Raw genomic sequence first — 15,330 nt, 5'->3', positions numbered from 1 at the left:
GTGATTCCTGCGCAGATGCTTTCGTAGCCACATCCAATACGACCTGGCTTGCTAGGTGGGCACCAGTGTGTCAGGTGTTAGTGTGGCAACTCTTCTCTAGCAATTAAATAACTTCCCTGTTAGCCTTTGCATTCTAAATTAATCTGTGTCTGTGTTTTCTAAACACTTGTAAAACTGAATCAGCAGGATATCCAGACACCTCTGGGCTCTGTCTCCCTGCTGCAGAGAACAGCACTGCACATTGCATTTTAAAACTGTGAAAGCTGTGTGATCTTTTGCAATCAAGCTTTCTGATTCACCAATTACTCTTCTTTATTAGACTTGAGTATCTTTTCAGACTTTGGTATCCCAGTACGTGACTGTGCAAAGTAAGAATTTATTGATAAAGGAAACTTTCTGTCAATAATTACTTTTGCAATGCTATAGGCATTGGAGCGTTTTATGTGGCGTAATTTAACTGTAACCAAAATGTTGCTTGTACTTAGCCATGCGAATATACTTGGCAGGAAGTGGTAGCACATGTCACCAGGCTTGCTCTACAAATGTTTGCAGCTCACCACTTCCTGTTTCTGAAGTGAAAGAACAAAAGAAACACCAGTTTCTAGTTCATTTTAGCCTCTAAGAAGTTACAGCTGCATTTGTTAAACTTCTTAGTATCATAACAAAGGTATTTATGGCCTTCCGCTTCATATTCTTCTTTCAGCTTTGAAATTCACCTTTATTTGGGAATTTTTGTGAAATTCCTACAGGAATTCTTACATTCCAATAAGACATTTTTTGTTTGGATCCTGAGTTTTGTAGGTGATCGAAGGAATGGCAGTACCAGTCTGTGCAAGCTGTGGGCTGGTGCACACAGATCCCGAACGGCAGCGTAAGCTTGCTTTCTCCGAAAACCCTCCCTGCGGGAGTTGTCACTGCTGATGTGTCTCAGCTTCAGTAGCTGACAGCACATACAGAATTCTTGAAACCACAGTAGTCTCCAAACTCAGTTTTCCCAATAGTTGTTACACCTAATTCTAAGACTTCAGGCCTAGTCACAAAGTTTTAAAACTGGTTTAATTTGCTGCTTTCCATGATACAATACCATTCCCAGAAAAATGTGTATTTGTACTTTATAGCCTTTGAGGCCAAAAGAAAATCTATTCAGAGCAAAGGTCATTTGTTTTCAGACCTGAATACAACTGTTTCCAGCAGATGTTGCACCTAGTTAGGCGAAAAATCTTTACAACAAGAGACACACAAGATTATATCAAATGTGAAATGGAAAGACTTGCCAGAATTCTGTAATATATAATAAGAATTTTTTAAAAGTAAGTATCATTATTATGTCATTTATGGAAGGATGCAAATTAATGAAAGCATCTTTTTTGCCTGTAAATCTACTAATGAATCTTGTGCAATTGCAATTGTAGCAGTAGTCATAGCATTTTAAATTAATGAAATTAATTTCATATGCTGTTGAAAGTGCTGATGTGATATTTCTGCTCATAATTTTTTTTTTCCTAACCAATGGGCTAAACCACGTATCCATAGCATATCAAGATTAAGTGGCTGAAACTCGGTATTTTCAATATATTAAAATATTAATATCACATGTGAGAAGAATGTAAGTCGAATAGTTAATGAATATCCATATTTCATGTACAAATGCTACTCTAGTATATTAAAAAATCTCATAGTTCCCTCTTTAAGTGATGGATGAGTTCTTAAAGCTAGAAACATCATTTTCCCAATTAAGACACTCTTGATAATTGTCACTTAAATTGCATCTGAAGAAAGAATAAAATAAATAACATTCCCTGCCTCCCCAGTCTTTTACAAACTATGGCTAAATATCAAGTAGCTATTAAAGGTTCAGTGAAGAAAATATGGGCCATTATTTTGAGAACAGATCCATTGGAGGGTACATGGGAGTGGCTGTCCTGGCATTCAAAAATCTGGCAGTCACGTCGTGGGAGTTGAGCAGTCTCAATTTGAGCTACGTTACCGTGTAGGTTTAGAGATGTGAAAGTTAAAATCGTCCAGGGTAAAGGCTACTCTGTTTAGAAGGTTTGGCTTTGATCCGTTTGATCTCTCTAAACCTTAAAATATGTTATTAAGCCCTTCTGAATTTTTTTTTCCCCACCCATGGCTTAAAATGTGTCTTCAAAACCAATCTCACAACTGATGGGTACCATGTGGAAGAGTAAGGGAGGAGGAGAGGTGTGTTCTCTTGATGCCTTTTGTAGCTTCCTAGAAAATCTAAACTACTCCTAAACTGGTGTTCTTGAAACAAGTCCTGATCTACTTCAGCCACCTTCAGTAACTATCTGTATAGCTTTTATCTCCTGTGATGCTTTACCATTTCTGTGATGTCTGGTTAGCTGGCATTAAGTAGCAGTTTTTAGAAGCAGATACCAGTTTTGAAAAGGAACTAAGGGGTCATCGTATGTGTTTTTTTCCCTCAGAGCCAGCAGGTGTTTTTTGAAATGGACTTGAACTGCAGGGACTAGTTAGAAGTTGATAAAAATACGCGTTCAAACTAGTGACCTTATCCATGCAAATGTGGAAGAATTTTGAGATTAAATCTTCCTCTTGTAATCTTGACAAACTAGTAGTGAGTCTGAGTTTAGCCTGTTTTCTTTGTGCAGAATGATTTATCCTTGGCATGTTGGATGCAGTTGAAAACCTGGGTGCATCCTCAGCACTTCCTGGTGTTTGGAAGAAATGATAACTTCAGAGTAATTATTTTGCCTAAGTTTGCTCGTAGTAAATTGTCAAGAAACTGAACACTTCCATTTTGTTTATTGCTAAACTTAAGAGTGTCTCTCTTTCTGCCAGGAATCGACTTTAAGATCAGAACAATAGAATTAGATGGAAAGAAAATCAAGCTACAAATATGGTAAGTATTGTAAGGTAATTTACGTTTTCAGTGAGTGTTGAATTAATCTTTGAGCGATTAGTCTTGATAGCTTTTGAGCCTAGGTGTACCAGAAGTTTCATCCCTTTTATTCACTGACTGTCCATCAGGTTTGTGCTTGCTTCTAGCTTGCCCTTGGAGTGGTTCTGCGTCAGTAGCACAGGAAATAGCCTGCTAATGGTAGAGCGGCTTCCCGTTCTATCAAAAGCTGCCCTCTTAAATGCTCTTTTTAACTATTCTGTGTGGAAAAGAAGTGTTAACTCCATAGCTGTAAACCAAAATATCCGGCCTAATAAAATGAAATCTCCTCTGCTACTGTGATACCTAGTTGTACTCACAGAGGCACAGGTGAGGCACAGAGGCACACATTCCTTGTGTGTGGGTGAGTAGAGATTGAGCCTCCTGATGGCAGCAGATGAGTATTTTCTGAGTAGCAGTATTACACATGTCACACTCTTCAGATGCTACTGGAAATTTAGGTAGGGCTCTTGCCAATTCCTCAAGTTCTAGAAAAGATAGTTGTGATACTTGCATGTGAGCCAGAATTGTTGTGACTAAGTGAAGTGCCAAGAGTGGCTGGTACAAATTTTCTGTCTGTACTGTAAGTCAAAAAGCTGGTTTTTGCCAGACCTTTGGGGTTCAGCTCCCCCTAGGCGTGACTAGTAGCAAACACTTTGGTCCTCTTGTTGACTCGCAGATAGATACTGCTTTGAAGTCATCTAGGATAAAATATCAGCACACTAAGGCGTAGTGGCTGACTTTAACAGCTAACAATACATGAAAATGCAATATCCTAAAATATTTTACTGCTGCATGTTTTAATTTTTGTTTAATGCAGAACTCGGATGCATCAGAGCTGCCTTTCGTAATTATTCTAGGGAAGGCTGTGTAATGCTGATTTTTATTGCTTGCGTGAGAATTTAAATGCTTTTGTGCCATATTTATGGTGCTGCTATAAGCTTGGGAGTGAGGAACACGTTAAGGGCTGAAGAAATTCGTGCAAATGCCTTCTATATGGTATCTTTTTCTTAATGAATGAGTATCATTGTTACTCTGTTTAAAGAGATATCACTAAGTACAGAAGACTGTAACGATCACCATCAAAAAATACTTGTTTTTACTGAATTTTAGGGATACAGCAGGCCAGGAGAGATTCCGCACAATCACAACAGCTTACTACAGAGGAGCCATGGTGAGTGCTCTCACTTACGAAAAAGAGGCACAACTAGTGTAACTGGTTTGCTGTTCTTAAGGTTGTATCGTGTAAGTGTTCAGCTGGAGGATTGGACGATTGTGGCTTGAGCTGCAGGGAATAAAGTGTGTGGTTTGGTTGGTGTTTTTTTGTTTTGTGGGGGGGTTTTTATTTTTGTTTTTTAAACCTGCTGGTACTTTGTGTAGTTGTGGTTTTTTTGTTGAAACTACAAGCCCTATTGTCTTTTGTAATATAATTAAAGTTTCTGCAGATTGTAATAAGAAGCTCAGTTGCCAAGCATTAATCAGACCAGGCTTTTTAATGCAATCAACCCCTTTAAGCATTTGAAATGTTTGAAAAATAGGTAATGGATTATTTCAGTATTGTAAAGTGTATTTCACTGAATTGCCTTTCCTTCAGCCAGCAGAGAATGCAAAATCCAGGCTAGAAATAAAATCACCTTGCAAAAGTTACTGTTACTTTTTCCTGCGTTAAAAATAACTTGAAATTGAATAACTGACTTAGACCCTGCACTCTTTGCAGTACAACTGCTTGTAATGGTCCTTAATGCTCTGTTTTGAGATACTTTGCTGGGACACTGTTAGTTTCAACTTGCTGATTACTAGCTATGCTGCTCCTAGTTCTTACTGCTTTGTATGAAGAGATCCGTTCCATTTGGAGGCTGGCTGTGGGTCCAGGTAACTCCACTGTTATGGAGTACAGATGGGGAGAAATAGAAAGAGTTATGGTTCAGAGCTTCCTAGTACTTGAAAAAAGTTGTCAGTGGCATGGCCTTCTCTCCATCTCTATGGCCAAGGGCTTTTCTTTGTCCTGAGAAGAATGGTTGGAAAGGCAGGAAGGAATGGAGTCTGTCCTTAATGCAGCTGTTGTGTGGTTTCCCATGCTTTGCTGAGAGCCCACACTAGTAGAGGTACATAACTGTCAGAAAGAGCTAAAGCTTCAGGGAGAACGTCTAGTGTCAGCTTTGCTGTGAGTATCCACTGGCCCCTACAGATTGAATCTCATAGGTTTGTCATCTTTGTTTAAAGCTGCTGCTTCTAAACTTGACTTTAACAATAGAGTCCTGGTTGCTGTTGGAGTAGAATTTCCAAACTTTTCCTGACTATAGGCTTATAATTTAAAACTTCATATAGGTGGTGTGTTTGACCTCCAACAGTGGCAAAAGATCTTAACTAGTAATCTTTTGGGTAAATTCCCAGCAATGGCATAATGTTTTGAGAAAGGATTATAGGTGTGTAAGTCGTATGTTGAATTTCTTGCAAGTATAATCAAACCAACAGCATACATCAAAAGTCAACCAACAGTGCTAGCTCATTTAACTAGATTTTCTTAATTTTACTTAGGGAATTATGCTGGTGTATGACATCACAAATGAAAAGTCTTTTGACAACATAAAAAACTGGATAAGAAACATAGAGGAGGTAAGTGCTTTGGAACGTAATTTTTACTTGTTCCATCTTACAATTTCCCTAGGACAAATAATAACCAAGTAATCATTAATTTTCATTATGTTAGCCAACACATATGGCCAAGTTAGACTGCGCAGAGAATGCACAGTTCAACATAACAGTGGTTACTGGGTTGTGTGTCCAGTTAGAGATTTTTGACCTTTTAATTTGGTCTTGGGTAAGCTTCCTTCCTGCTAACTTACTCTAAATTATTTAATGGGACGTGCTGTCAAGTAGGGATAGGTCATTACAAGTTTAAAGGAGAAACCCTAATTTTAGTGAAGCTGTAGTTAGGTAACAATCTTACTGTTTGTTTGGGTTTTTTTCCCTTAAACATAAAAGACATGGACTTTGCTTTTGTATTCTTTGGCTCTTCAGCAAAGTTCCTGTAATTGTGACCAACATGATGCAATAGGGACTGGGCTAGAAAGGTTCTCTCGCTGAAGTGATTACTACTTTAAGTCTTTTATTAATATATTATATTATTAATATTGTTTTTAAAATGCAAATATTTGTATAAAGATGCTTCAGCCAAATACCCCAGATGTCCATGCACCACTTCAAAGTCAAGTGTGCACCATTACATTTCCAGAATAGCCAAATGCCAGTGCAGCCTGTACAGAGCTCGTAGTACAGTATTTGATCTGGAATAACACTCAGGTAAACTTAATCTAGGACTATTTATTCCAACCCCTTTTAATATTTAAATATTAAATTGCCTGTTTCAACAGTCAGTCTCTTTCTCAGTAATGTCTTTCACATTAGATAACTTTTTTAAATACTGTTTTTGGATGAGTTTGACACGTTTCTTTTAAATAGTGATGCACTTTGTTTCTGAGAGATGACTTGTTCTTTCAGCATGCCTCTTCAGATGTAGAAAGAATGATCCTGGGTAACAAATGTGATATGAATGAAAAAAGACAAGTTTCAAAAGAAAAAGGGGAGAAGGTAAGGTGACTTACCTTATTCAGAAGCCCTCTTTTCTTAGGATTTTGGCTGCTGGGTATTTGTTATGTTTTAGACATATGAGAGATAATGGGCCTCAACTCAAACCTCGTGTTTCAGAAACTTTTATATATTGTAGGATGCCAGGTTTGGGTGTTTTGTTTTTAAATAGCACTTGACTATATTCAAGTTTAAATGAACTTAATGGTACTATTGTCTTGAGGAGGAGATCCTGCAAAGAATGTTAACCTTTGCTGTAGCGCAAGGTATTCTAAATTTCAATATAAAACTTTGTATGTAGTTTCATCATGTTGTACTAAATTCACCATAGTGGTTACACTCTCTTGTCATAAACACTGTTTTAAAGCCTTAGTAATTAGCTGTTCTGCACAACAAGCAAGCAAGAATACTGCATAACCTATCAGTCATGTGCACAGCTGAAGTAGTGTAGTTGCTTTCATGCAACAACCTATGGGGTGATTGTACGTGATCTGGTCCATAAATCCACATCAGTGAAGATTCTGTCTTAATGTTCTTTTAGGTCCTAAATAAGTCCTTCTATGAGCAGTTAATCTTTGGGTTTGAATTTACATAAGGGTATGGCTTGTTCTAGTATTTTGTCTAATTATCTAGTAACTTTAATGTTTTTGCAAGAGAAAAGCAGAACTGAAGCTTGCTTGGATTTGCTTTTAAAGCCTGCTGCAGCGTACAGCATCTGTTCTGTTATGATCCTGTGTGAAACAGTCCTTTTACAAAGGAACTTCAAAAACTTTAATCTCTCTTCCAGTTAGCAATTGATTATGGAATCAAGTTTTTGGAGACAAGTGCAAAATCCAGCATAAATGTGGAAGAGGTAAGGGATTGGTGTTACACTTAGGTGTGTTTCTTGAACTGCTATTGAGGAGGCATGTTCCATGTTCTGCTGGGCTTTCTCACCTGATCTGGAACCCAAAGTCCCAGCTGTGCTCCTGCGTCCCCAATCTTGTCATATTTAGAGAACTACTGTAAAATCCGACATTTCTTGTTTTCTGGGGTATGGATAATGTCTGGGGTTGCTCTTTAAATGGGCGTTAACAGAGTAGGTTACTATTATTGCAGAAAACAGCTGCTTTAGACTCCTGTGCCTTGCTACTTAAATGGCAAGTGCTTTTGGACAGGGAGTAGGTGTAGTTTTAGAACAACGCTTTGTGCAGGAAATCACATTCAAGATTCTTTACTTTCAGAATAAAGTGTTACTGTGTCAAGGAGCCTTCAGGTTGGTACTAAATACGTGCTATGCAGATGAGACTGGAGATTTGTATGCTGACCTGGAACATCAGCATAGACTCTCATAAGCTGATGTTAGGGGAGGAAGAAGGCTCTTAATACCCTGTCCATAGACTTGCAATCGATTTTCCTGCAAACAGACTTTGTGCTAAGAACACAGGATCCCTATTTATGAGAGCATAAGGAAATGGAATCGGAAGGAAGAGTGGCTTAACTCCAGTCTATCTTACTATGAATCACTCCTGTCATCTCAAGGAGGGTGGGGAGCAGGATTTTAACTCTGAAAAGGGTGGAGAAAATAATATGATATCAAAAGGCAGTTATTTCCGGATTCATTTGTTCAGATAAAGTAGACTTGTTCTTAAATGTTGTTCCTCTACATAATAATCTAAAATCCTTTCCATGTGTATTGATGGGATACCTTTTCAAAGTCCTCCATACTTAATTCAGATCACGCAGCTAACAAATTAAATAGATACCAAGAAGGTTGTTACTTTAAAATAACATAACTGATGCAGTGCCAGCCAAGCATTTTTTTCTAATTTCAGGATGATTGTTGTACGATATAGTTAGAATGGATTTATTTGCATTGTGCTGCGTCTGGAATAGTGCTTGCCATGATTTTCGCAGTGTCATTATGATTCTTACACCAGATGATGGAAGTGTGAGCATTAGCAGCTAATACCGGTGGTGGATAGCTGTCGTCTCCTAATAAAAAGTTGCTGTCTGCTTCATTAGTTCCTTCAGATGGCTGACTTGCTCTTTCATGTCATGCTTTGTAATTTCATTTTAACTCCTGTAGGTGACTAAATTTACATTAGTTTGTGCTTACTCCAGATGACTTGGCTATCTGAGTATTTTTGTTGTAAATTGTGAGATGAATAGTGAAGAAAGCATTAAAAAATGCAGCTGGTGTAGGCATTCAGCAAGTAACAATTTATTCTTATTTCCACCAAATGGTTGACAGAATTGTGATATTCTTGTAATCAAAAGTGAATTAATTTGTTTGTTGTGACTTACTTGAATTAAATGAGTTTCCGTCTTTGGATGTATTTGGATATATTCCAAAAAACAAAGACAGGGGAAATGTTTACAATTTTTTACCTTCTGGAACTGTCATTGGATTGTTGATGTCTCCACATAGCCTAAAACCTTGCTTTTCCCTGCTCCTGGAGAACTGCAGAATTTTTCTGCTGCAGAATTTTTTTTTGCTCCTTCATAGTTGAAGTCTGAGATGCTGATATTTGACAGGTTTATTTATTTATTTTTATAGGGATGCTGGAAGCATAAATAACATTATCCATAGCCCAGGAGCAAAACTTCTGCAGGACAGAAACCAAGCTAACCTTAATGTGAATTCCCAGGCATGCCGTCCTCAGAGCTGCCTGTGGGTTTCTAGTTGTGGTGCGCAATACAGTTGGGACGGCGGGGAGAAGTATCAGCGTGTGCAGCCTTTTTGTCAGCAGATTTCCCCCCCACCCCCCAAGAGTTATGCAATAGGAAAATGTTCAAAGATTGCTTCAAAGATCGGAGGGATGGAGACTAAAAAGAAATAGTTTTTTCTTCTAAAGCATGCTTAACGCAGTTTTAAATGAACGGCTATTGTACATAGAGTGCCTTGCAACTAAAAGTGGTGGCAGTGGCCTACGGAATACCGTATTGTCCGTGTGTCTGGCTGCTACAAATCTACCTTACCTGTAATGTGTCATGTGACTAACTCTCCTTTTTTTCACTTGTTAAAATTTTTCTATTTTCTGCTCCTCACCAGGCGTTTTTCACACTTGCACGGGACATTATGACAAAGCTCAACAGAAAAATGGTTTGTATTTCCAGTTGGCATACAAACTAGATTCACTGAAATGACTGCTGTGGTAATTGGCTGAGGAGCAGCCCGGCCAAAAAATTCCTGGGGATTACAGTGGATGTTAGATGAAGTGTGAGCAAACAGTGCTTTATCACACTTTACTACACATCAGAGTGTAACTGGTGTTTATTTTGCATGAACATTAACATTGGGCAGCCTGAAACTGATGTGTTCTTTCGAAATTTAACAGTGTGGTCCTTGCTTTATTAAACATCGTAGTCGCTCCTTCAGCATAGGCTGGAGATCTGGATCGTTGAATAAATGTTTCTTTTTAAAAGAGGCAGTTTTACTGAGTGAGTAACAGAGTCTGGATAGTTGAAGAGCTCAGGTTGCAGTAAACCTTGGCTCTGGTGGTTGCTTTGCAAGGTGGGTGGGGGGAAGCGAGGAGGGGCGCTAGGAAAGCTAGACTCAAGTTTTCTGCGTTTTATGATGTTGATACTCTCTTCTCTTTCAGAATGACAACAGTTCATCAGGGGCAGGTGGGCCAGTAAAAATAACCGAAAATCGATCTAAGAAGAGCAGCTTCTTTCGATGCACGCTACTTTGATGAACTTCTAATGATAGACTGCAGCACACTTAGAACCTTTTCTGCTTCTTTGAAAGCACAGGGTCACAAAGCCTCAGAAATAATACCACCAAGCTGCTGCTGAGAGCTCCATTGAACGTAGACTGCGATACACAAAATATCAAGTGGATTTTGCTCACTAAGCCTATTGATCTGTCAGGCTCTTCTTTCTCAGATTTGGAAGCTATGAAGTGGAGACACAAATGCAAGAGTTAACTTGTTTTCCTTTTTTTACTTCCTGTTTTAATGCCTGTTGCAAAAGCTGCTATGTTTCTTTTAACTTTGCACATCCATATTGGCCTCTTACTGCCTGTTACAGCACAATCTTACATTTGTATTTGCACAGTTTGACTTGTAAGTAAGATTCTTAACAGATTTGTGCAGGTTTTTCTTTCTCTTTTCAAACAAATTTATTTTGAAGCAGAAGAGCCAGGGGAAAATTAAGTCTCACTTCTGTTATTTTCTATGCTGTATCCTCGTGGCCATGACTGCAGTGTGGGTGTTGACACTCCAGTGATGAGAATTACTGTAACAATTGGCATTTAATAATTTGTTTGGGTTTTGTCTTTTAGGTGCACAAATCTGTTCATGCAGAAGCTATGGCTTGGCTTCTCTTCTGAATGTAGTATGTTGCTTTTCTTTCCTTCCCTGACTTAGCAAAGTTGTGTTCTGAATTGCCAGTCACTGTCTGATTCACAGATGCACCTTCCAGCTTTTCGAATAAACACAGTGTCTTTCCTCACTTAACTTTCCTTTGTTAGCTCGAACTGCCTGCACCTTTTTTTGTTTCTGATGAGGCACACCCTGGAGTTGAAATCATTGTCACGAATTGGCCTCATCACTATCACTTAAGTGGCTGGTGGAAGCTGAATGCATGAGTTTTGAGTAACCTCTTTACGGATTCATTTGTTCAGAAATGACTGCTTCTAAAGGTGACTTCCATTTCTTCTGTAATTCTAAGGATGGTTCGTTAATGTCTGGAAGCATTGACCCTTGACGACAGAGGTGTCCAAAAACTAGTTTCCTGTGCAGTTGCTAAAGTTTATCAAGTTCTGGCACTAAGGAAACAGTCACACTGGGGTGATAACGTACTTTAGATATGCAGTTAGTGCTGAATGTGTGAAGCCCTCTCTGGTCTGCTCAAGCAGTGAAGTTAATTTTTCATCAAAAACTGGTACGGTGACCTAGACTGTTAGAAGCAGAGTTGAAACGTAGTTGCCTTTTTTTACTCAACTGAGCATTGTATAACCTAGTCTTTGTTCTACTACTTTTTTATTGTCTTCTGAAAAGATCTCCTCAAAAAGCAATTGAAACAGGTGCTTTAGTTCTGTTGATGTGCCAAACTCGGACCATTGTAAGCTTTACCTACAAGTTTGGGTGTTTGTTACCGGGGGATAGGTGCATGCTGTCATTGTCAAAGTTAATGTCTGCTGTGCTTGCTTCTGCTTCGCTGTGTTGCCTAGAGTTGTAAACAGTGAGTTGGTTGTTACCACAGACGACCACTTCGTTGTGTGGGGTTACGTACTCAGTTTGTCATCTCCGGGTCTGTTGTAAATATTTTGAAAGCGAATGGGCCAGTAGTGTTAGACTGCAAGAGTTTTGATTTTAAATGGTTTAAGATTAGTAGCTGGTTCCATAAAGTTTTAAGCGGTTATCAACCTGTCCCCACATGTAGTTTAACTGAAATAGTTACTGTAACTAGATGGCGACTCTCATAAACTGCTATTGCTTCACTAAACCAGAAAAATCTTCGTGGCAACAAGGTTTAGTGAAAAAACAAAGCAACCCTAAACTGCTCTGTTGTCTACCCTTGATGTTTTTCTTGGACAGGCTAAAGCAGTTACGTTTTCTGTATGGTTAAAAAAAAGTGCTTCTATACGGAAAGTGTTGTGACACCAATTATGAATGTTGTTTATTTTCAGTAATTTACCTCTGACTTATTTGGTGTCGTAATACTTTGATTTTTATCTCAGGGGTTGTCTGCAAACCAAAACTGACGTGTTCTGTGTTCAGCACCGTTTACAGAATGCTTTGTGTTGTTTTTTCCTGTCTCCGCTGTGTGGTTAAGTATTCATTCAATATTAGTCTCCATGACCTTCCCTTTGAAAGAGCCTGTAAGTAGTAAGAGTCTATGAAGTGCTTCTTGAAGCAGCAGCGAATTGGGGTATCTGCTCTGTATGGGGGGTGGGGGGGAAGAAAAAAACCTTGCTATTTTCTTACATTTAGCTGTGCTAAACTGTACATAAATGTGAGGTAAGACCATAGGAAATTCACTTTATGCATGATAAAATAATGCAGTATAAATATTTTACTTTGCTTAATGTTCATGTAAAGTTCATCTTTTTCTATTTGTAGAAAAATTTAATGCAATTTTGTTGTCCTCTGCTGAAACTGAAGAATTCTAATTTCATGTGGTCTTATGGATAAGGTAAAATGCAGATTTCTCTCTTTCTTTGTTGCTTTGCCCCTACCCCTCTTCTCCAGCAGTATTAAATGTCTGAGTGGCTGCACTTTATCGGTGTGCTTTCGGTCAGTATAGACCTCTTTCTGTGTACAGTCTGCTTTGTCAGACACTGAAAAATGTGCTGTATCTTAGCGTGCACATCAGCTGTATGTTTAGATGAGAATTTTTTTAGCTTTTTTTTCCGAGCGGGTGGTGGTAAATGGTATGTTCTGCCTAAGCATCAGATGCTGGGTACTACAGGCTTCTCTAATATCACTATGATTGTTTTGTGCAGTCTCCGTTCCTACTTTGCTCAAGACTATATAATCTAAATTTTGAAGGACTTTTAACTTATACCTCAGTCAACTAGTTAGTATTCTAATGTCCTTTAGAATTAAAGTCATGTGATTATTATTGATTAAGCAGCAAATGTATTTCTGTTTTGTTCCAGAAATTGCCATTAACCTTTCAGGAAAGGCAGACATTTTTGGTGGATTTCAATAAAACAAAAATGCTGCTTATGCTATGGAGTTCTAAGAAATCTTTCCCTCAGCCCCATGTCTGTGCACTACATCTGGACCAGTATTTTTCTAAATGGTTTAAAAAAAAAAAAAAGCCAAACAAACCCCAAACTGGTGTCAGTGCTTTGCAGTTTTAGCTTTCAGTCTGTGCTCAGCAAAACACGCATAAGAAGTTTTTGTTGAGTGTATATAGAATATTTCATTTCCTTAACGTATGGAAATTCTATTATTGCTAAAGCTTAAACCACTCATGCAACTTAACACAACTTCACTTTTCTATTTGGGGGACGGTCTTAAAAATGCTAATTGACTTTTCAGTCTGTAGTTCTTTTTACAGGAAGTATTTCCTATTGCAATTATCCATACTAGTCTGCTGAAGTCAAGTGAATTAAGTGGATCGTTTCCACGAGTGAATAAAGGAGTCTCAGATATACATACCACATTCAAATATTGTGAATGGATAATGATTTGAAGGTCCGTGAATAATATGTAAAATGCATAAATGTGTTAGTTGTGCAAATGCATCTGTTATTCGGTTACCTATTGATGTAACAGATTTTGCAATGTTAAACCTCTTAAGGATCGGTCCCTGGGTGAGAATAGGTCTTTTTGGTTTCGTCCATTCACTGAAGTACTTATGCCGTTCTCATTCTTACAAATAAAACCTGTATTTCTTTCTTTCACAAAAGCAGGATTTTCATTGATTTTTGTTTGTTTGTTTGTTTCTGGTGAATTCAAGTATTTAGTGCATTCCTATGGCCTTACGAGCATTTTTGCAAATAAAACGTCAATTACAGTTATTTTAATGCCATGTAGCTACTAAATCCAGAATAAAAAGTATAGTCCTTGAGAAAATGCTTAATTTTGAAATAGAAGTGTTCTACTGTGTGTGTTTAAGCACATTTTATCTCTGGTATAAAGGTGTAATGTGAAACGCTCCTGCAGATAAAGTGAACTTGTCATGTGGTTAACTTGTAAACCTAATTATTAATTGTGTATTGATGTGTATAGACAAAAAACTCAAACCCAACCCCTAAAAGAACCTTCACACTCCAATGGTTTTATTGTTCCATGTGAACTTTTTTACAACAATGTGTGTCTCAAATAAAAGTTACATAATGAAAAGTACTTGGAGTATTTTGTATGAAATATTCCACATAGTTATTACACAGTTGTCATTTCCACTCTATTTTTGATACTTCTGTTGTGGAAAGATGTCCAGATGAGTAGCAGCTGTAAAGCTTGTTTCATTTCAGTGGCAAACCACAAGGGGTTTTGGTATGGCTTGGCTTGTCCCTGAATCCTGAAATATCCTCTACTCCTTTAGCGACTGCTTAAATTGAAGTATATTATTTCAGTGACCTTCGGCTTCGTAAGGAATCATTTTTCCAGACGTCTCATGTCATGAAATACCCTTCCAAAGTAACTTCTGAGCAATGCCAGTAAAGATAACGAGACACAATCTCCAAGTTGATTGAGAATTATCTGCTCACTTAAGCTGATAACATTTTCTGTTGTTTTAAGTCAGTGTTATATGAAAGGTCCAACTGTTAAGTACTCTGAGGCACAAATACCATGAAATAATGTAGTAGATATTGTTTGTCCAGGTTCCTTCAACACTGAATATTGAGGGATTTGACAGAGATACTTGTTGGCTGTTATATTAGCAGTAGTTCTGGACTTTCAAGTCATTGTGGTTTGGCAGTAACTCACAACTGGTGTGAAAATTAGCAAACCTAAGGAAAAAATGGTTTTGTCTGCCCAAGACAAAAGCAGACTAATGGTTGAGAGACGCAAGTGGGCACCCTAAGGAATAAACGGGAGACACGTGGAGGACAGGTACCTTCTGAAGTTCGTGATTTTTACATGTTCATCTAATATATTGAGCTGGAAGGATGTATTGTCTCTTAAGCCACAGAAAGCAAGAGTTACACTCTTGTCACACCTTGCTGTTTGTTGGGTTTGGTTGGGTTGGTTGTGGGGGTTTTTCAGACTGCTGCTGGCAGACCAGTTTGCTGGCTTTAGAACTAGCTGTTTAAACATTGTCTTGCAGATCCCTTTGATCTGAAGGGGTTCTAAGATGTCTGCAGTCCTAAATTCACTTCTGCAGCTCGTTCCGTTCTCACAGAAGTTAGTGGTGTGCATCTGCAAGCCCAAAACGTTGTA

At 38.2% G+C, this 15,330-nt stretch overlaps 1 protein-coding gene across 1 annotated transcript; it reads left to right on the top strand.

Annotated features, from left to right (window-relative positions):
• The first annotated feature begins 813 nt into the window (after positions 1-813).
• LOC104492983 (ras-related protein Rab-8B-like) lies at positions 814-12,635 on the top strand. Its single transcript, XM_010135595.1, has 9 exons — positions 814-871; positions 2,821-2,881; positions 4,031-4,091; positions 5,456-5,533; positions 6,419-6,508; positions 7,293-7,358; positions 9,540-9,590; positions 10,090-10,114; positions 12,556-12,635. The coding sequence occupies exons 1-9, from the start codon at positions 814-816 to the stop codon at positions 12,603-12,605; spliced, it is 540 nt and encodes a 179-aa protein (XP_010133897.1). The 3' UTR covers positions 12,606-12,635.
• The last annotated feature ends 2,695 nt before the right edge of the window (positions 12,636-15,330 follow it).

This window comes from Buceros rhinoceros, unplaced genomic scaffold, assembly GCF_000710305.1.
Source record: "Buceros rhinoceros silvestris isolate BGI_N320 unplaced genomic scaffold, ASM71030v1 scaffold23504, whole genome shotgun sequence".
NCBI classification, from domain to species: domain Eukaryota; kingdom Metazoa; phylum Chordata; class Aves; order Bucerotiformes; family Bucerotidae; genus Buceros; species Buceros rhinoceros.
This window is presented reverse-complemented; position numbering and strand designations above follow the sequence as displayed.

Bases quoted from the DNA above. Each gene is read 5' to 3' on its own strand.
- LOC104492983 (XM_010135595.1), top strand. From the start codon at position 814: ATGGCAGTACCAGTCTGTGCAAGCTGTGGGCTGGTGCACACAGATCCC. The intron at 4,092-5,455 runs GTGAGTGCTCTC...AATTTTACTTAG, and splicing joins CTTACTACAGAGGAGCCATG to GGAATTATGCTGGTGTATGA. The intron at 7,359-9,539 runs GTAAGGGATTGG...GCTCCTCACCAG, and splicing joins CCAGCATAAATGTGGAAGAG to GCGTTTTTCACACTTGCACG.